Source organism: Vipera ursinii (assembly GCF_947247035.1).
Source record: "Vipera ursinii genome assembly, chromosome: 6".
Lineage (NCBI taxonomy): Eukaryota > Metazoa > Chordata > Lepidosauria > Squamata > Viperidae > Vipera > Vipera ursinii.
In genome coordinates, this window is record NC_139515.1 from 50564472 (window position 1) to 50587355 (window position 22884).

Sequence of the window (22884 nt, forward strand, 5' to 3'; positions counted from 1 at the left end):
GAAAATGCTATTGATGATGTGCCACATGTCCTAGAAGAAGCGGATTGTCTAAATCCTTTTAGTCAGTGTTTAGGGATGGGCACAGGACAAGGACAGCCCTGCTTGATATATCATTCTTGACACCCCTCCTACTCCCAGGGCTTTTTTTCTCATTGAACGCTCAGAACGGAGTTCCGGCACCTTTTTTGGATGGAACCTTGTAGGGTAGGCAAGGTGGGTTGTATAACATGTGTGAGTTCCGGCACCTTTTTCTTTTACAAAAAAAGCACTGCCTACTCCTATTTTACATTAAGCAGTCTTGGATACTATTGCATATGGCATCTTTCTGGACTGCCTGAACTGACTAGGGACTGGAGTCATTGCTTTTCAGTTCCTTAATTAGCAATTTCAGTCAGTGGCGATGCAGAATGAATCAATACAGTGGTCACTCTTTTGTGGGTGTCTCAGGGTTTGGTCCAGTCTCCAATGCTTTTTAATATTTCTACAAAGCCACTGGGAGAGCTACTGTCAGTTAGGGAATGAAGAATCATTATTATGCAGATGAAATTCAAATGAACATTGCCATCCCAAAACTGCCAGAGATGCCATTAAAGGTAGATTCCTTAAGAGTGTTGGATTTGGACGGGAAGATATAGATTAAATGTAAGAATTGGGTTTTCTCTTGACAGAGAAGCCGTATCTCTGAGACAGCAGTTCTGTGATTAGGAGTTGTCCTGTATTCAGGGCTACTGTTTAATAAGTAAGTGGAAGCTGTGGCTGTTGGAGACTTTTTTGGCTCTGGATGGTGCAGTAGTCCTATCTGGAACAGAAAAATGTCACAACAGTGACCCATGTCCTTATTATCACTATCTATCAGACAGCCCATAACAATGTTAGTTTTTTATAGGCCCATTAAGCTGGGAGAGTGGCTCCAACAGATCCCAGGAACATCAGAGCTTTCTCTAGAAGAGTGCAGAGCTTTCTCTAGGAACAGCTGAGATCCCTCAACACAACCCTCAAACTTCTTAGCCCTCTGGTTAGGTTTTAATGTTAATTAAAATACAGGAGTGTTTTGAAGATCTATAAGCTGATGAATGGAGGAGCATATAAACCTAGCAAAATAAGCACTCACTTGGATTATTGCAATGCACTTTATGTGAACTACTGTAAACTTTGATACAGAATACAGCAGCCTGTTGGATGGATGGTACTCCCCACCATGAACATATGGACTGCATTGCAGCTCACAGACAAACCACAGACTAGTAGGTTTTTGGGTCAATTGAAAGTGCTGCTTTTGTTTTAATTTAAGTGCCATTCAGGACTGCTGTTCCCAATTAGAAGCAACCCTTGCAATATAATCCTCGTAGGAAGAACTGCCTGTGATGTCCTTTTTTCTTCTGTCAGCGGGGGTTGAGGGCATCACAAAAAACCGGGCTGTAGAACTCCCAGTTACCACTAGATGACACCAAATAAACACAGAAAAATTAACTCTTGGCTGCTATCTAACATTTACAATCCTTGGATATTTGCAGTCTGACTATGGCACTCTTAATCTGTCTGTTATTCATCAGCCTAGCCCAATTTGTTTTCCAGGTTTCTGTTGTTTTTAGGGAATCTATTTTTAAGTTAATGCAACGCCTCAATTAGGGGCACAAAAGCCTTGAAAAATGATGGACTGGTTTGAACAATAGTAAAGAATTGCAGTGTTTATGCATGGACCAAACTCTGAATCATTTTTTTGAGTTTTCTCTTTATTCCAATACTGCACATTCTGTTTTGACAGAGCTGCAAACACTGAAATCTCATTGTATTGTTCCCAGATAGATTTATCACTTCAGCTATGTTCTGTGACTCATTTCTGTGACATTTCACCCTGCTTCGAGACCTATTTAGTCCTGCACTCTGGTTGAATTATCTCCTGAATTGATGAAGCAACAGTCCAGTATAGTTCAAGGGCAAACTGATTTTTTCTTCCAAGGATTGGCAGCCATGCCTCATGTATGTATATTTTTTGATTCCAGAAATTCCTCAGATCACTTTACCAAAACCTTTCAATAAAATGTCAGTGTTTGTTTTAAATGTAAGCGACTTTTGTCTGTAGTGTCCACGTTTGTATATATGTTTGCACATGTATGTCACATGCATTTATATATATGTAAAATGCACACATATATATGTATCTCAGAGCTTTAAGCACCCTGATAATTTTGGTCCTTTACATTCTGGGAATATCATTTTATTAACCTGTTACTTCAGTTGCTTCTTGAGGACTCGCATAAGAAACAGCAAATGGGAAACAATGTTGTTTCTTCTCAAATGAGAAACAGCTAAAATGTGCCACCAGGTGACAAAACCTGTACAGCATCTTTATCTCTTGAGACAGTGAGATAGGCAGTATACAAATTAAATAAATAAATAAATAAATAAATAAATAAATAAATAAATAAATAAATAAGAGGGTTAGTTCAGTGTGATTATTGATCACAAGACTGATCATTTGACAACTTAAATGAAGTTAAAAGGTATTACCTCCCATCCCATTTATTAGGACAAGAAGGATGGTAATCTACAGTATCTATCTATCTATCTATCTATCTATCTATCTATCTATCTATGTATATAATGTAGACATACTGCTACACATTCTGGTTCTTTCAGATTGTTCAAGAATACAGAGAAAATAGTACTCTGTAAAGGGCATCACCATCTTTGTATTGCTAAAACTTTGGAGAACATATCAGATTCCCCAAGAAGAAAAATGATTTTCTCCTACCCAATAGAAATTTTTAGATTTCAATATGTCTTTTTTAATTTATTTTTATCTTACCTTTTATAAAATCATAGAGATGTAAAGGAGCTACTTTGGCTATTCAGTCCAATCCCCTCATCTATGTAGGAATCTGAATTAAACTGCTCCATGCAGACAGTAACTATCTACCTTCTACTTGGACACACCCAAAGAATGGATCTCATCTTTTCTTTGAATAATTCAACTAGTTAGAACTGATACTACAAACTTGACATCTTAAGATAGCAAAAAACTGTATATTCCCATTATGTATTAAGATTTGAGAATCACATAATCTGAAGTTACTTACTATGCAACTTGCAAATCCAATTCCACCCAGCTTGGGGCTGATGTAATTCCATACCCCAATGCTCCCACGGCGGATTCTTTGACCCGCTGAAAGTTCCAGGAAAAAAAGTGGTATTCCTATGATCAGCAGCAAGATTAAATATGGCACAAGATAGGCACCTGTCAAACAGAGGATGAGTAATATTCATATACTGAACAACCTGTAGAGCATAGTCCTAGTGATATTATGACATTAAAACACAAATGGACATATTTTATATAATTCTTTCCCAAGGGTACCTAATGTTACTATGTTGTGGTTATCTTTAGGATCTTAAGCAAAAATAATCCTTCTCATCTGCCTAACCACCTGATATTCATTTTTGTAACATTTTTCTACTTCTGCAATTTTGCTCAAAAGTACAGGATACTGTATGTGCAGGAAAGGAAGAGATTTTTCTCTTTCCTTTTGCAGTATTTAGAGTAGGAAAAGCACCCAACTCCATAAGTTGTAAATAATGTCTCCTAAACAAAACTTCTGTTTGAGCCAATGTATGACTTATTTAATTTGGAAATACTGCTTTAATTTGCATCTATAACAGAATCATGGAATAACAGAGCTTGAAGGGACCTTGGAGGTCTTCTAGTCCAAATCCCTGCTCAAGCAGGAAACCCTATACCATTTCAGACAAATGGCTGTCCAGTCTCTTCTTAAAAAGCTCCAGTGATGGAGCACCCACTACGTCTGGAGGCAAGTCATTCCACAAATTAATTATTCTAACTGTCAGGAAATTTCTCCTTATTTCTAGGCTGCATCTCTCCTTGATTAGTTTCCATCCACTGCTTCTTGTCCTGCCTTCAGGTGCTTTGGAGAATAGCTTGATTTCCTCTTCCTTGAGGGAGATATTGGAACACTGCTATCATGTCGCCCTTAGTCCTTCTTTTCATTAAACTACCCAATTCTTCATATGTTTTAGCCTATTCATCTTTGTTGCTCTTCTCTGCACTCTTTCTAGAGTCTCAACATCTTTTTTTATACCTTGGTGACCAAAACTGGATGCAAAACGCCAAGGATGGTCTTACCAAGGCATTATAAAATTATATTAACACTGCACATGATCTTGATTCTGTCCCTCTATAATTTGTTGCCTTGATTTTTTTATACAAAGATAAAAATGCTTGCATAGATATATAAATGAATGTGTAGTTTTTGACAGTAATAGCTATAATATATGTAATGTGCATGCTATTCCTTCACCAATGTTTGTAGCATGTGGAAAAAGTAATGTTGCCCCCAACCATGTTTAAGGTGGGTTGATGCAACCATAAATGAGAATGATCAAAACTTGTTAAGATCAACTGTCCAATAAACATATCATGAATAAAATATACAGTGTTCTATCAATTAGTAAATAATTCTTCCTATGTAGTTTGCATGCAGTGATTACGAGATAATTACATTGCATGCCAAACAGCCTATCACTAAATATCTCTGCTAGCTTCAGTGTCAAACAATTCATTAATTACATGAAATCCAGTAATTGTGAAGAGCAGCAGGAAGCTATTGATGGTCTCTTTTGCAACTATAGGGAAAATTGCCTGCAATTTGCAATCTGGATGTTTATTCTCAAAAAATGTTATAATAAATTCCAGCTATGAAGATTCCGACATTTACTTGGGGGAGGGGAGAATACATAGTATTTTTAAACAATAAATTAAATTAAAATGTTTAACAAACCTTATAACTACAACTCTTAAAAATCTTACCAATTCAAATTTTCTCTTTTTCTTTTATTCGTGAAACTATATAGAACTATATAACTCTCTTTTTTGATCCATACTAGTGTAAACAATTGGTGGAGTTAATTATGAATATATCTATATCAGCAAATAGTTCTATCAAAAGGACTAATACCACAATTTTACATAAATACAATGAAGTTGACTTTTGAGTAAACAGAATTATATTTCAAAAAAAGAGATGGATGTAATGTCATGGCCCCATCTATAATGTTTTATATGACTTCTATCTCCCCCTTGGGATATCTTAAGGGATAGGATGGCTATATAACATCTCCACGTGCACACACACACACACAAACAAACATTCTTGTAATTTTGCAATTTTGTAATGTGAGGGAACTTTAACAAATGTAACATGTAATCATTTATTTTCATGGTATAAACTATGAAAGCCTCTGAATTACAATCAACTTTCTTTAGTGATTTAAAAGAAAAAATATATATTTAGCTGTGAAAGATATAAACATTCAGGGATCAAACCAGGCAATGCTTTTCATGCAACTATATAACATGTAAACTTTTAAAAATAAAGATGTAAGCAACTGATATTGAATGGACCGCTTACTATCAGTAGTTCACCTGGCGAGCACGCAAGAGAGTTCAATGTTTTCCACTGCTGAGTTTCTGCTGAAAATTGCTCTTTTAAAATTGTTCTTTGCATCGATAAGAAAAAATTCCTGTTGGCACCAATGGGGCATTTTCTCACCCTGTGGTATGAACTACAGAGGTGAGATTTTTCATTAAGTCTGTAGCAGAGGAAGAAAACATGAAACAATTTGCTTGCTCCTGTCTTCAAAATTATCGATGTCACTCTCTATCAGCAGCTGATTTGGGGATGTTAAGATGTTTGCTTATTAGCAGTTTGAATACCTCAGTGCTACGAATGAGATAAGAAAGAAATACTGAACCGTACATTAGCTACCTTCCTGAGTTCAACAGACAGACTTACCTCCACCGTTTTTTTGACACAGGTATGGAAAACGCCACACATTTCCCAAGCCTACAGAAAATCCAACTTGGGCCAGAATATATTGAAGCTTGCTATTCCAGGCTGGTCTCTCATCTTCTACATCAGATCCCTCTTCTACATCTACATCTTTGTCCTCTGGATCATTAACTGACAATTCGCTTTTTTTAAAAGCGTCTTCAACGGAATCTTCATTGGATAAGAGGTCCTTGACTGATTCGATGACATCATCATCTATCTCTCTTTTTACTACTTTGCTGTTCTTAGGCATTTGCAATAAGGAAATGGAAATTCCAGAGGAGATTTGGTTTAGACAGGCCGTCCAGCTTCAGTCTGGGTAGAATTTTGCAAAGTCTAAACTTCTTGAAGAAAAGGTCCACAGTGAGTCCTTTATGCAACCAGATCAAAACGCTTGTAATTGCTTCCTGTTTGCAATGGCTTGCTGTTAACATAAATAGCTGCATGTAAGAGAGAGAGAGAGTGGCTGTTATTATACAACAGAAAATACAAACTGGTCATGGGGGTATAGGATTGGAGACTAAGGGTGGAAACTAAGTGACTGTGAGAATCCCCTGTACTTATTTCTATTTTAATGTTGCCAAACAAAAATCACAAATTTGGGATTCTAGAGAGTCAGTGCAATCTACAGCTGGTACTGCTTGGTAAGTGTATAAGACGGGGTGTCAAACTCAATTTCATTGAGGGCCGCATCAGCTTTGCAGTTGCCCTCAGGGGGCCGGGTGGGTATGGCCTGGGTGGGCGTGGCCTACTGGGTGGGCGTGGCTAGAGTGTGTATGGCCTACTGGGTGGGCATGGCCAGCTCTACATTGTTTGCATCAAGGGTGCCTATGGGGGCCTGGGCAGGAGTGGGACATATCTGAGGGTCTCTGGCAGAAGGAGGGTCTCTGGGCCAGGGCCAAGGCAGTGGGGGCCATTCCCTCACTGTTTCCAGGATGGCTTTGCGGGCCACATGAAACCACTTCGCGTGCCGGATCTGGGCCCCGGGCCTTGTGTTTGATATGTCTGGTATAAGATATGACTGCCCCATCATTTCTTTTTGTAGAGCTGCCTTGAACTGCAATCATGTATTCTAGGAAAAAACACACAAAAGCACAGGCTAAAATGGAAGGGTCAGAGAGGAATAAATGGCTTTCTACTGACAACTCCATCAGATCATGCTACTCTTGTATGGCGTCTGTGTCAAAATAAGACATAGAATGAGGTGGCAACTGCAACTCGGAGATTCAGGCCACTACAGGTTAAAGAGTGAAGCCTAGCCAGGGTGCTAGCCTATAAATATTCTTTTATTCAACATGTTCTACTCAGTGACCATTCAACCATTCAAAAACACTATAATTTCTCATCATGGAGGTTTTCAGCATATCTCTGTTTGAGGGGTCAGCTCTTAGAAAGTACAATCAATGTTCATTCACAAAAAAATAGTGTTTCTTCACACTTGAATTGGAGACTTGGGGCAATGTATTTTTTATTCATCAACACACTACTCATAGTATGCAAGGAAAAAGTGTAAGAGCCATCTTTGATGAATGTCCTCTTCCCCTCTGAACTTACCTGTGTAATGACTTCTACGACTTACCTGTGCAATGAGTCTTGGCCTTCCAACTCTACTTGGTGGAGTTAAGCTCTGGGAAATACATATTTTGGTTTGCAGCCTATAAGCATTCTTTAAAAAGAATACACACACGCGTAAGATTGCAAGCTGCAAGATTGCAGGCCACATGATGTCTCACTTAATAACCACATGGGAAGTGACAACATAAGTCTTATCATGATTACATGATTTTCTGCTTAGTGGCTGCAGCACTTAGTCATGGATTCGCTGGTCCCAATTATAGTCACTAAGTGAGGATTACCTCTACTCAATCTTCATTATCTATCTGCATGATCGTTTATTCCAATCAGTATTGGCCCAATCAATAGGTTAAACAGGGATAAACTATTATTGATCCCATATTTTGGGAGGTTCTGGAGGCTGAGGCAAGAAGGTGCTGTGCTGATGTTGTTTTCTGGTTGAGGGCTATTCCTCTCCTTGTTAATACTTGTTTGTATTTTCAGTCAGTTTTCTTTACTTTTCTTTTTTTACTCCTGGCAATTGCCTGGACAAGTCCCTGCAGTTTTCATGGCAAAGGTTTTCAGAAATGGTCTTCCATTGCCTGCTTCCCAGGGTTGAGAGAGAATGACTGATCCAACATCATTCAGCTGGCTTTTTTTAATTTATTTTAATTCCATTTATATCCCGCCCTTCTCCGAAGACTCAGGGCGGCTTACAAGCTTAGCAGTAGCCTTCATTCTATGTATATGCCTGCTTTATTAGGGCTTTCACACACACCCCAAGCGGCATTATTACAAAGTCAGCTTAATTGCCCCCAACAATCTGGGTCCTCATTTTACCTACCTCGGAAGGATGGAAGGCTGAGTCAACCTTGAGCCTGGTGGGATGCGAACCTGCACTAATTGCAGGAAGCTGGTGTTACTTAAGGAGGCATTAGCCCACTGCTCCACCAAGGCTCATTTATTCCTAAGGCAGAACTACAACTCACAATTTCCCAGTTTCTTGCCCGAAGCTTTAACCACTAAACAAAGCTTGGTGGCATGAGCGTCTTTCAAATATTCTGAATTATTCTGGAAACTGCAAATATCAGCTCTAGTGAAGTTCTTGATTATGGTTCCTACAGATAGCTTCTCCTGTAAAAGCAATAACTATATGCTTGTTAAATGTCTGAGGGCAACTCAGAAATAAACCTCAGTTTGTTTATCAATGCCAGACACTTGCAGATACAGAACTTTTATCATACACATGAGAAAACTAAAATATTACATTACTTTTAGACATAATTACCATTCAAATTGAGGCACTTGTCATAATGTCTTACAAGTTTTGAAATTCCTTAGTAGCGGTCACTCAGTGCCACATTGGGGGGGGGGGGTGGGAAGATCAAAAACATCCCAATGGAACAGTTTCAAAAGTTCTTGGGTATGTCTAGTAGTGTGTGGGCGAGCATTATTGTGAACCAACACCACACTGGAAGCCAGCATGCCCTGATGCTTGTTATAGATGGCTCGGGTGAGTTTTTGTAATGTTTCACAGTAGACTTCTGAATTGATGGTCAAACCATGCTCCATGAACTTCACTAGCAATACTCATTTGGCATCTTCACATTTGGCAGGATTTTCTATGGCACCACTTCTGGTGTGGTGTTGGTTCACGATAATGCTCGCCTGCACGCCACTAGAGGCACCCAAGAACTTTTGAAGCAGTTCCATTAGGATGTTTTTGATCATGCACATCCCATAGCCCAGATTTGGCACTGATCGACTACTACTAAGGAATTTCAAAACTTGTAAGACGTTATGACAAGTGCCTCAGTTTGAATGGCGAATATGTCAAAAAGTAATGTGTATAATAAAAGTTCTGTATCCGCGAGTGTATCATTGAAAATCAAACAGAGTTTTATTTCTGAATTGCCCTCGTAATACATGTTCCACTTAAAGTATTAGTTAAAAATCTGTTGTGAAAATCTGATACACAGAGATCTTATTCTCCTATATTCCATAAACAATTTGTCCCTCAACCTGCTACTAACAGATGAAGATTCAAGCTGTATGCACTATGCAGCTTGAACCTTCACTAAATATCTCAACTGATCTAGATAAAACAGTACTTCTTGGATCTGCTAACAATTAAAGGCAATGTTGTAAAAATTAAATCTTTAAGGTCTTTACAATTTGCAGTAAACCTATAATCTTAAACACTTCTAGATGAAAACCTAAATGCATGAGTGACTATTAAAAAGAACCATTTAAAGATGAGTAAGCCTATATAATATTTCACTATTAAATTTAAACAATTGCCAAGGTTTTCTAGCAAGGAGAATGTCATAGTCCTTAAGTGTTTTACAAATGGTTTAAAATTTCAAAACACAAGACTGTGAGTATAATTGTGGATATGTCTGTGTGAGCCAGTTTTAGGTTCGCCACAAGCAACAGCCTGATACTAGATCAGTCTGTTAATTAATGGCATCCATGGTGTGGGCAAGGGGGGAGTCAAAGTTATGCAATCAACATGCCCCAAGGGGGCAAAGCTTGTGGTCTGATATAACTTTCATCACTGTGATGAAAACAATAAGATCCTGCAGGTGCTGCTCTATTACCAAACCAAGAGATCAGTGGGAACTGTTCTCCCTCCCAAAAGAAATGGGCTTATAGCCCATTATACTGTGTGGGCAGGAAAAGAAGCATGAGAAGTTAATTTTGATTTCATCATAAATCAATCCTGCATTTGTTTCACAGCAATACCTGGGACCATTTCATAAGGAGTCCTTTAGCTTTTATACAATACAAGTAGTCCTCACTTAACATCTACTCATTCAGCAAGTTATGACCCTACTGAACAAGGTCTGATGGCTTCTAACAGATGCCCCAATTGCAGCATTCCCGTGGTCATGGGATCACAGCTCAGGCCCTCGGCAACCAGCTTGCAATTAGGATGTCACAACATTATGCAGTCACATTATCATCATTTGTGACTTTAACTGCTGGCTTCTAACAAGCAATTAATGGGAAAGCTGGCAGGAGGTCACAGATGGCAACCATATGACTATGGAGTATTGCAACCATGTGGGTTCAATAACAGTGGCAACTGGGACTATTCAAACCACCATCGTAAGTTGGCACTGTCACTTGACATTGTATCTTACAACTGCATTGCTTTAGAGTTCTCAGTCCCAATTGCTATTGGTAAGTGAGGACTACCTGTAAATCTTTTTTTTTACTGTATTTTTCAGTTCCTCTTTATAAATTACCAATTCAGCTTAGTGGGAGAACCCTGACAACAACTCCCAAAAGGTATTATTTCCAGAATGCCCAATTATAGGAATTTTGCAATTATTCCAAAGTTGTAAAATGCTGCTTTATTATGTCAGTTGTTAAATGTTATTTACAGAGATGTACAGAGCATTTCAATTTTAAAACATTCAAATATAATTTTTTTCCAGTGCTTTAAGCATGAACTAAATCAGGAGCACTTTATTTTTATATCCAAAAACACATGAAAGAAAGCTGGACTGTTTCAACAGGCAGTTTTGAATGTCCAACTCAGCAAGGCAGTTGGCCTCTGTTTAGTGACTTTGACTTGGGTGCTTTTTTTCAAACATTTACCATACCAAAAGTGGTTACATTCTTTCTGCTCTTAGTTTGGATAGGGTTAGGTGGAAATAGACTGTTGAGATCAATACATATTTAAACAGAGAAGGCTGGTCATATTGGTATACCTTCATGCCTAATAAATTGCTGCTTTAAAAAATTCTATGGAGAAACAGATTTCAGTTTGCTTCTTGAACTTTAATGTATAAGTTCACTCTATGCATATTTTTCTCTCTTGTAATGTTAATGTTATTCATGCAATTAATAAATATCAACAGCCTTCCTTCAGCAAGTAATCCCTGTTGGGTAAAGATAAAAACAGCAATGAAGGTGCTTTTGTTAAACTTGCACCTGGCAAGCGGACTGCCAAAAAAAGGACAAATCTGTTGCTTGATCTTGGGAAATAAGTGGGATGGTAGTGCCTACAGAGAAATTGGCTAAGAAGATGAATAATAATTATTCTAAATTAAAACTTTAAGGAAATATGAGCAAGGAGATCTGCTAATTGAAAAGAACATTGAAGCTATTAGCTGCTGAGTTTGTTTCATACTCTGCAAGCTGAGTTACCTATTGTAAGAAACTAAAAAGATTCCTGTCTATTCTAAGGAGGGTCCCCCACCTCATCCTATATCAATTTAGCCACCCCATGTGGCTAACAAAGTCATTGACATATTTATTTAGATGAGAATCAGGACTGAATTTATTCTCATGATTTCTCCTTGAAATTTATTTTAAATATTTCAAAGTGTTTAAAGAAAATGAAAAAGTCATCTCCTCTGCCAATTTTTCTGCCAATTTAGTGATGGATGCTCAGTGGTAATAAAACAATGCAGATGAAGTGGATGGGAAAATTAAAAAAAAATACTCAGAATTTAATATACTCTTCCTTTAAAGGATAATCAATAAGAAGTAGATGAGTACAAAGCTTACTATATAAACAAACCAAAAATAGTATATTTCATTCCAGCAACAACATGGATGGATTCAGTGATAGTGGCAATGAGTACACCATTAGAAGACTTGAAAGTACATATTCGAGATATATCATCATGTAGAAAGTTTATTTGTGTGGTTCCTAGGAGATGAAAACAATGTGATGGCACATAATCAATCAATCAATCAAGTTTATTCCATGAGAAATTTCTAAGTAGCTACTGTACTTGTTGGGGGAGTGGATGCGTAGACCTATAAATATGAAAGTCTTGCAGTAATTACTGAGCAGAACAGAAAAAGTATTAAAACTTTAGCATTTAATCCGAGGATCATATAAGCCAAAGGTGAAACTCTATTTAAGTGTGAGCTCCACAGTTCCAAGCATTTTTCTCTGAATCTTACATTATATTATACATAAAAATAAATAGGATATACTTAGTAAATCATGCCTTTAACAAACCATTAAGGGTATACAAAACAGTTTGAGATTTGCTCCAATCTTTTTCATAAGTGGCTTAAATTCAAAAGAGCTGTTTTGAATTTAAAACTTGCAGACTCAAGATGAGTAATTTCAAGTTTTAAAAAGTATGCATTTGAAACTTTTTGTATGTAGGTATAAGCTATTGTGTATATATATATATATATATCAGTGTCTACCTATCTGTATATATTTTGATTTATGATTCCCACCATCCCTTACCAATATGGCTAACAGCTAATGATAGAAGTGGCTATCCAAAATATTTAAAAGAATTCAAGTTAGGATCTCTATGGAGTCCAAAAATAAACACTTCAGAATATGACAATGTTCTGCCTCCAGGAAAAGGAAATCATCATACTTGTAACATGCTAAAGTTTTAATACTTTTTCTGTTCTGCTCAGTAATTACTGCAAGACTTTCATATTTATAGGTCTACGTTTTGCCTATTAAGATAATATCAGTTGAAGATATACTTCAAACTGTTCAAAATCAACTACTCAGGCACAAAGGGCTGTGGCATATAGTAACAAAATTTGTGTTCTTACATTATTTCAAAAAAATAAAGTGTTATCAATTATTTTTTGATTCGTCAGTAATTACTATATTATTTTTAATGCAAATAATGTGGACCATTTATTTTAGTGAATATATTTGTTCATGTATTACTGAATCGGTACACTGATGACCTGCTGATGCAATAGAATATTATTTTTGCAACATACTTCCTTCATTCCAAGTTAAGGTTTTGTGTTTTTTTCAAGATAGTTTCTGTCTCAAGTTTTACATTAAAAGGTAGTGTAGGCTGGAGGCTAAAAACTTACTGCACAGTCATAGCATAAAATCTGATGAAATATCGTAGTGCTCTATCATCAGTTTGATCGCTCAAGTTCTAAGAAGAACACATCGGAGAATGAACAAAATTAAATTGTCTATTTTCCCATCAGTTTTTATTTACATATCAACCTCATCCAATCTCATGCACTCAGGAATATAAGTGTTTAGCAATGCAAAACCATGTCTGAAAGTGCTACTAATTCACCGTTACATATCCTCAAACTCAACAAACGCCTTTAAAATGAAAAAGCAACATCTATCTACACCTAAACCCCTCATTGTTGTGACCTTTATTGGGGCAAAGAAGTGTATCGTAAGGCAGCCATTTTTAAACCAAGGTATCTCAAACGAGTTAATTTACAGAATGCTTCCAAAATCCAGGACCCATGACTCCAAAGGGAATGAAATTTGGAGAAATTGTGGCTGACTCAATGCTACCAGCTGCTCCTGTGCTATGGAGCTGCTGTGGTCATATGATCCTCATTTTAAATATCCCATGACAATTTTCCAGCCAGATTCACAATTCCTCATCTATCCCCCACCCAGCAGAAAGGAATTGACTCCTCATGTGACTCTTAAAGAAGCAGCAAATTTAAAGTGTTTGAAGAAAGCAGGGATATTTTTATTGCTTTATATACCCCTTCTCCGGCACACAAATATGCATATGTGTTTATAACCTTTGTTCAGGAATTCAAGGCACATATATAACCCTCCAGGCAGCTATATTTCTTTGCAACAACTCTGTGAAGTAGGATGTGCTGATAGTCACCAAGTGATCTGCTGTACTATAGATGAAGTAGAAACTGGATCTCTCTGGTGTCAGTCAAATGCATTAGCTATACATTAGGTGTACATATTAATCATTGCCCATTCAGTTTCATTTTTCAATTGCTTCCTACTCTGAAACTGTGTATAGATCACCGCCTTCTTTGGCCACTAGGGATCAGGTAGACCAGTCCTGTTCTAGCCCTCGAGATTATTGGAATGCAAGGAGCAGGAAAGATGAAGAAATGGAAGATGAAAGGCTGTACATCTCCAGAATCACAAGGAAAGGTACAGAATAAGGAGACAGAAAAATGGAGAAGGAAAGAAAAGATCAATTTGATAATATTTGGCAAACACTAACCACTGCAAGAGTTCATCAACACAACACAACACAAACACAAAGCACCTGAAAGCAGGACAAGAAGCAATGGATGGAAACTAGTCAAGGAGAGAAGCAACCTAGAACTAAGGAGAAACTTCCTGACAGAACAATTAATCAGTGGAACAACCTGCCTCCAGAAGTGGTGAATGCTCCAACACTGGAAGTTTTTAAGAAGAGACTGGACAGCCATTTGTCTGAAATGGTATAGGGTTTCCTGCCTTAGCAGGGGGTTGGACTAGATGACCTCCAAGGTCCCTTCCAACTTCTTCTTCTTCTTCTTCTTCTTCTTATTATTATTATTATTATTATTATTATTATTATTATTATTATTATTATTATTATTATTAATAATCATCTTCACCAACCAGACTTCAATAGAGAAAGAGCAAGGCAAAATGCACAACTTGCATCATGTAATATTTCTGCTGATATTGGTGCCATGGCTAAAGTCTGTCCTCACTGTTTATATATTCTTATTCCCGGGAAAAACCACCAGTTCCTGCTGTAGGAAGGGAAAGGTCAGAATAGGCAATCTACATTTTTTAATTTAATGAACTCAATTTATATACTGTAGCAATGATGTACCTATGGCAAATAAATTCAGGAAGAACATCAGACAATAGCACCGCCTCTTCCAAAAGATATTTAGTGACAAAAAGTCCTTCAAAGGAGGAACAGATGGAATTGTTCTGTTATTCAAGGGCAAATCCATCATTACACTGGACATTTAATGCCATACCACAACCAGCAAGTCAAATTTATTCAAATTTACTTCTTGGATCCTCAAGACAGCCATGAATTGAGAATGGGTATACTCAACAATGATAGAATTCAACTTGAGATTGTTGAAGCACTTGAAGTATCTAATTTGCCCAAACCAATAAATGGTACAATTAATCAAAATGGTGATAATCACAAATTATTGTATGAACTGCAACATAATATAGAAAAATAGCAGGAATTTTACTATACAAATCCATCTTGAAAAATGAGCAAAGAGCAATAAATAACTAAGTGTGTAAGTACTTGCAAAGCATCTTTTTTCAATCATTTGCATTGATGCACCAAGAAGAACCAAGAAAGGCATTTGTTATCAATTTGAACCTTGCTGAAGTTAGGGGGCAGAGGGCATGATGGCTCAGCCATTGAAGATGCTGAACTTGTCAGCTGGAGAGCTGACAGCCTGGGTTCAAGACCCGAGCTCTCCGCAATGGCCTGAGCTCCTGTTACTGTCTTCAGCTCCTGCCCTCCTAGGAGTTAAAAGGCATGCAAATGCAAGTAGATTAATAGGTACCACTTCAGTGGGAATGTAACAGTGTTCGGTGCATGACCACAGAAATTGTGACAATGCTGGCTCAAGGTGAGCACCATGCCCTAGAGTCAGACATGACCGACAGGGAAACCTTCACTTTTTAAAGTTAAGGGAGATACAGAAGTTGCTATTGCTATAACATAATCCAGTATTGCAGCAGCATTGATGCCTGGTGGTAGGACAGCCTATTCATGATTCGAGGTACTGCTCAAAGTGAATAAAAATGTTCTCTGCAACTTTAAAAAAACCCCTCCAATAGTGCAAATTTGCTTCAATATGCAAGGCTTATTGTCTGGGGTGAGTGCTCTGTGATTAGGAGTGTGGCAAGAATGAGGCCTTTGGGGAATTTTTGTGGTGATTTCCATCACCTTCTACCAGTTGTGAAAAGAGGACATAATACTGGTGGGAGAATGTATGCATGAAATAGTGATACTTTTGAAGAAGCTTTGTCAAATTTTAATTGAAGAAAAACATGTGATTGAGTGAGGAAGAAGTAAGATATTCTGAGTTCTTACTGGATGCTGAAGACAAAATTAAATTGCTGAAATAGAAGTTACCTGAAGATACGGTTCTTCCAGCAAACTCTATAGAAGAATGCAGATTTCAACTACCCAACATTTGACAATCCTGCAAAACTGTTTTTAAAGAACTGTATTTTGGTTCACCTCAATGAAATGATGATAAAAATCAATTCCACATAGATAAAGTTTTCCCCAGGAATGATGAAAGAATATTGTTTCTGCAGTGCTTTCAGTGAAGGAGTTATGCCACAGAATTCCTTGTTAAAGTTGAACTCTCTGGATTGCCATCATGTAATAGAATTGAAGATAGGATTTCCCATCACTTTAATAATGGATTTTCTAAGGCTTTACAATACAATGAAGATGATCATTGAAGAACTCCACAAGGATCACATTGTAGCAAAGACATCCATTACTGTGTTCAAAAGTGACACGGTGTTGATTCCAAGAATTGCACTCAATTTATTAGAAGGTGAAATTGTCCCATTTCAGTGGACACAGTTCACAATATCATCATGTTTCGCTTTCACTATACATAAAGCACAAGGGCAAACAGTGAAGAATGTGCTGGCTTATCAGGAAAAAAAACAATATTCCAGTACGGTCTGTGGTATGTCATTTTAAGCCAAGGAAAAATAAGTGAAAATATTAGAGTGTTCTTAAAGAATGACAGATCAACCACAAAAGTTGTCATCAAAAGTGTCCGTTGTTAAACAAAAAAAAATCTATATTTTTCTTGCTGTGCATCTTTCTTCTTTAATAAAATGCTTTCTTCTTTCATTTTAAAACTAAAATAATAGCAATTTGCCCACAGTAATTCCATTTCTCTGTTTAGGTAAGGAAAGATTAGATAGATAGATACTCAACAGGTCATGAGTTGTCTAAAAACTGCTAATAAAGAGCCCAAATTCTTTTCCATGTCCTCAGTTTATTAGTCAGTTAAGAGTGTAAATCCACTATGTATTTCAAAGTAAGCAGAATTGTGTTCGGTAAGGTTTATTGTTCTACAAGTTGGTCAAAATTTGTGGTGTGGATAATCAGTGCAGGAGGAAGGGGACAGTAGAGTTTGACTTCAGTGCCTTTGTGTTAAATATATATACAGATAAGAACAGGTGTGGAACAACATCATATGCAGTATGATACATGTAAAATAAGTAAATACAAAATTATTTTATGTAATTTATATGTTTGACTGCTATGGCCTCTACAACACACAACAAGTGATCAATTAACCTCAGATCTTTCTTAAAGAAATAATATTTGCAAATAAGTTAAATAAGCCCAGTAGACATGTCACAATGCTGACAGATGTCTAACGAATGGCTTTTCATTTGGTAACTGGGGGGGGAGTCAGGAGCGGAGGAGGAAGAAAGTGCTGCAGACAATGAGAACCGCTCATTAACATACCTACCCAAACATGCTGATGTCACTATGTACCAGGATCGCACCGCCTCTCCATTCCCATTCCAGGCAGGGTGGAATTAGGGAAGATGAACATTGGCTCTACCCCTTAACGTGAATTGTCATTGGACAGCTCCATATGATGAGTAGCACAGCATCAACATCCTACCTCTCCTCCGTTGTCAACCACCATCCTGAAGTGGGTTGTTGTTTTCCTCGGCATCTTTTGTGGACACTGAGCAAACCCGACCCCCCCACCCTCTCTCTCTCTCCCTCCCTCCCTCTCTCTCTCTCTCTCTCTCTCACACACACACACACACACACATACTTTCCTGCTCCGGTAAATTGAAAGACATCCTAGGCGGTGTTTCTCATCCTCTCTTGATCGGTCGGGACCTTTTTAAAGTATTAACATCCGTTTCGTATTAATACGCTGCACAAACAACTCTGCGGCAGATTCTCAGGTCACACCTCCGATAATGGGGAGAAGCACCCGGTGATAAATCGAGGGAACACAGCTGACACAATAACCGTTGCGAATGCGGGGGGGAGGGGGAGGGGGAGGAGGCAGTCGAAAAGCCATGCTTCTCCTGATGCAACATCCACTATGCATAACTGCATGAAATGCCGCCTTTCTTCCCCTGTCCCGATACTCTGATCCGCCGCGAATCAAAACGCCGGAACGCGAAGATTTCCTCCGAACTAGAGACGCCTCTTAAAGAAAGCGGGAAGCTAAAGGAGCACCGATTCCCGGGACAGCTCCCTCGCGCTAAGGATAGGGCGTGCAGAACGGGCCACTTCAGCCTTAAATCATACTCGCCGAAGAATTCCCGATTTTCCCGTTTCCTCCACTCACCCACCCACCCACTCAAATTGCATTTCTCTCCCTTACCGGTCGTCCCCCCCCTCCCCCGTTAGCCTCCAGAAGAATCCCTCTTCTGTGTCTGGCCTACAGGGTGTTTCCTGCCGGTGATTTGGGTGCCATCTGCTTGGACGTCGTTTCTCTTCCTTTCCCCCCGCCCTGCAATATCATTTTAACCCATTTCGATGTCAACCGCGAGGAAGTTTTCCCTGATCCCCTTCCAACGACGGGAATGTGGGAAAGGAGGAGGGGGAGGGGGATGTAGACAACGCTCAGGACTGATGGGAACGTCCTATAATTATCGATCCATTCCGCTTTCTTTCCCTCCGGCGGGCATTCTTGGGTTTTGTCTGACCACCACCCGACCTCCTGACGGTTCCCTTCCCAATTCCCTAGGGGGTGTCGAGAACGCTCCTTCGAAAGCCGGGAAATCTGAGACTTACCTACCTGCCCATCCATTTCTAGGGATTGGCACAACACCGTTTCCTCAGCTAGATCTCTAGCCCCTAATCGGGCGAGCGTGGATGCCACTTTCTCGTCGCCTTGCTCACTTTCCCTTTTCGAGCCGCACCCAAGTCGGTAGGCTTTTGCTTGGACATCCCCCTAGGCTTACCTGCTCTCGGAAGTGAGGGGGCCCCGGCGTGCCTCGGGCGGCTCTCCCTCGCGTCCTCCAGCACCTCCTGCAATGTGGCGCAGGTCGGCGCAACGAGGAACCAGTGTGTGGCTGCACCGGCGGGCGGGCGGGCGGGCAGGCGCGCTGATGTGTGCGTGCGCGTTAATGTGCGAGGCGAAAGGAGACATGTGCGCGGCTCTTCGGAGGCAGGGTGTTTAAAGTCGGGGGAGGGGGAGGTAGGAGGGGGAAGGCTGGGCAAGGGGAGCCGCACCTCCTTTGACGCAGGCAGCCTGCAGCGCCGGCAGCAACCTCCACCCACCCACCCACCCCTGGAGGAAGAGGGTTCTCCCTTTCGCCTAAGGGCGGTCCACGCTCCTCTTCCTCGTTCCCTTTACATCCACCTAGTAGCAGACACGCGAGTGCTTTTGTTGACCAACAAAGCGCATTTGCACCCAGCCCTGGTTCTCAAACCCCGCCGCCCCGCTACTAGCCCAAGAACCCCACCCTGCTGCGCGTCTCTCAAGCGGGACGTTGCGGCACGTTTCGCCTTCGCAGGCTTGCCATGTGCTCCCCGTAGAAATGCGACTGCTGAGCTTCCCCATTGCGCATGACTGTCTTTGCTCGGCGCCGTCTTCCTCCTGTCAAACAAGAACGGGTGAGAAGGGGGGGGACGGGGCGGGGGGAGGCACTCTGGAAATGTGGAGCCAGAGAAAGTGGGAATGGGCGTGAAGAGAAAGGCGGCAAAAAAGAAAAGGGACACAGAAGGAAAGGGAAGTGGTTAAGGTTTAAAAATGGGTTAACGAAGTATGAACCTTGACAGTAACCTAATTGATATCCATTAAATATTTTTTTTACACGGTTCCCTGTAGGTAGGAAAGCATAGAAACAAATAGCAGGAAGCTAATGCATTCTGCATCTTCATCTACAGACAGGACAAAAGAATTCCAACGCTTATTATTTGGGATGGGTTCTTGGGTTGTTGGTTTTTTTTTAGGGAAGTTTACATGCTAGAACATAAACTTGGTGGAAATGTAGTAATTAGAGGTTCATGTGGCATCACAATTTATTTAAATTATACTCATGATCAACCTTGCTGGGCTTTAGGGTGAAGCAAACTGCTTAAACCTGACTAACAAGGAAGGGATGCAAAATGCAAAGTGGTGTCATCATCAGTGAGAGCATCTTTTCTGACCGAATGCTTTTTTTCAGGAACTAGACAGCACTGGACTTAACTAGACAGCACTGGACTTTTTTCGCTACCAGCCCCAAAGTCAGCAAAAGACTTCTAAATGGATAAAGAACTGAACACGTGCAAACCAGATTAAGATTTAGAGACCACGTATTCAAATACCAGGGGAATTATGACTATTTCCTTAGACTGCAAGGAACACTTTTAAATTGGACCACCCACAAGCTAATAGGATGGCATTTAGAAATAGCCATGCATTCCTACCCCAAGAGAATATTTTCTTTTTCAAAGACATTTTACCATGTCTCACTCAAGATACTGCCAAGTGCAGACAACCAAGCTTACTGGGTATTATATGAATTTGTTCTTGAAATTATGTCACATGGACTGAAGTTCTGACAGAATATATGTTGGAGCAGAAAATATATTAGCCTGCCATGTGGAATGAATTCTCTGCCTGAGCCACTTAGTCTTCTTCAGCAGAGTCCTCCAAACAAGGCAGCTCTCATGGTTCCAATAGATGAGACCAATTAAAACAGAACTCTTGAGGCTTATGTTTTCCTCTAAGAACATTTTATTGGTTACAAAGTATCAGCATGGTCAGAAATGAAACCAAGACTAAAGTTCCCTCCAAAAGTAACAGTATTACAGTTAAACTTCCCACCCCATCGCCTATGCAATCAACTACGTTTCCCAATAAAATAGGTTGGTGGGCTTTCTAACATTAGGTTCAACCCCCCCACCCAACTGAGGGAAACAGAAATGACCTTGGTTCCCATGGGACAGAGAATTGTTTAGGCTAGCATAAAACTTCCCATTCCTCCCCCCAATCTTGTGGAACCGAAAACAAATAAGATGGCTTCAGCCAGGTTCATTGCAGAGTTGACAGTAGCAAGCTGTCCAGATAGGTGCATTGTCTCCAGTGCTCATTCCATGTTGTCCACTGACCAAAGCATCAAGATCAGAAAATGCTTCAAAAATGTATGGTCTTAATAATCATTTAGAATGAATTAAGGCATCATGGACAATACAAGCCTCCAGAGTATGCTCTAGGTCAAAATGTATCATGGTTTGATTGAGAAACCTATGGAAAACTCCAGTGGTATCATAGTACATATGACTGCTTTGCCTACAAGATCTTATCTTCAAGTCCCCTCATGTAAGATAACTGAAAGTAGTTAGTGAAAGGAGAGAGAGGCATCAATTAGTCCTTGTGTTTCTTGACCTGTTGATTCTTGATAATTATTTACAAGATATTACCATGAAGAATGGGACAATAGAAGTTCAGGTTTTACTCTTAATATCGTGTTTTGCAAATGACATGGATGTGTCCACAAAGTGGCATTTTCTAGGCTTGGCAACTTTCAAATTTATGAATGTAAATTCCTGGAAATTTTAGAAACAGCTATGCTGGCTGGAAATTCTGGTACTGAAGGAAGTTGCCAAGATTGGGACATATTGCCTTAAAGTAACTAGGACTCAAACATAACTTCAAGAAGATTTCAACTTTTCCTCCATTCATTATTTCTAGCCTGAAGCCAGGAATCATATTATTCAATATTTATAATAAATCATGTGCACATTTCTTAAAGTAAAAAATTTAATTCAAGAACCATTTTAAACATTTACTGAAAAAGCAAATCATGGTGGCCCCTTTGTTTCCTGACTATTTCAGGCAGAGCAAACTCTACCATAACATCATTAATCTAAACACATTTTATCCTTTAATGTTCCAAAGCAATTGATCCAGCTTTTACTCTGTCAGCATTTTATAAATTCTCAAATCCTTGGTTCTTAAATGGATTAATAAGCTAAAAAAATTGCAGGAAAAGTGAGGGAAAGATTAAATAAGGAGATTACTGCAGCAAAAATAAAACTTGAAAAAGTCTAGCCAATTCAAGAGGAAAATCATTGAAAAGTCAGGTTATATGCTTGTTTGATAGTGTGTTCTGACACTGAATAATTCTGTTCTGGAAATGTTTTAAGAATGATCAGATTTACATTATATTTCCTGAGCTTATAAAGGTTTCTTTTACAAAAATAACTGTGGTACTAATGTATATAAGTCTGTAGCAGTTTCTCTTACAAGTGTCTGTATCAGAAACAAATATATATGCATCCAATAGTGCAGTCGTCCCCCTGAGTAAATAGACACTAATATAAGTAATTGAAGCTAAACATTAAGAAAACCAAAATCATGGCATCCGGCCCTCTCAATTCCTGGCAAATAGATGGGGAAGAAATGGAGGTAGTGACAGATTTTATTTTCCTGGGCTCCAAGATCACCACAGATGGGGACTGCAGCCAAGAAATTAAAAGACGCTTGCTGCTGGGGAGGAAAGCCATGGCAAATCTAGACAGCACACTAAAAAGCAGAGACATCACCCTGCCAACAAAAGTGCATATAGTCAAGGCTATGGTCTTCCCAGTTGCAATGTATGGCTGTGAAAGTTGGACCATAAGAAAGGCCAAGTGCCAAAGAATTGAAGCCTTTGAACTATGGTGCAGGAGAAGACTCCTGCGAGTCCCTTGGACTGCAAGGTGATCAAACTGGTCAGTCCTAGAGGAGATCAACCCTGACTGCTCTTTAGAAGGCCAGA

General features: G+C 39.3%; 1 protein-coding gene across 1 annotated transcript in view; it reads right to left on the reverse strand.

Moving 5' to 3' along the window:
- Positions 1–6099, reverse strand: part of SLC6A15 (solute carrier family 6 member 15) — a gene marked incomplete at its 5' end in the record, with an annotated part of 29098 nt that extends 22999 nt beyond the window's left edge. The window contains 2 exons of the mRNA XM_083366657.1: positions 3081–3238; positions 5811–6099. Coding sequence (XP_083222783.1) covers positions 3081–3238; positions 5811–6099 — 447 coding nt within the window. The remainder of the gene's footprint in view (positions 1–3080; positions 3239–5810) is intronic.
- Positions 6100–22884: the final 16785 nt, after the last annotated feature.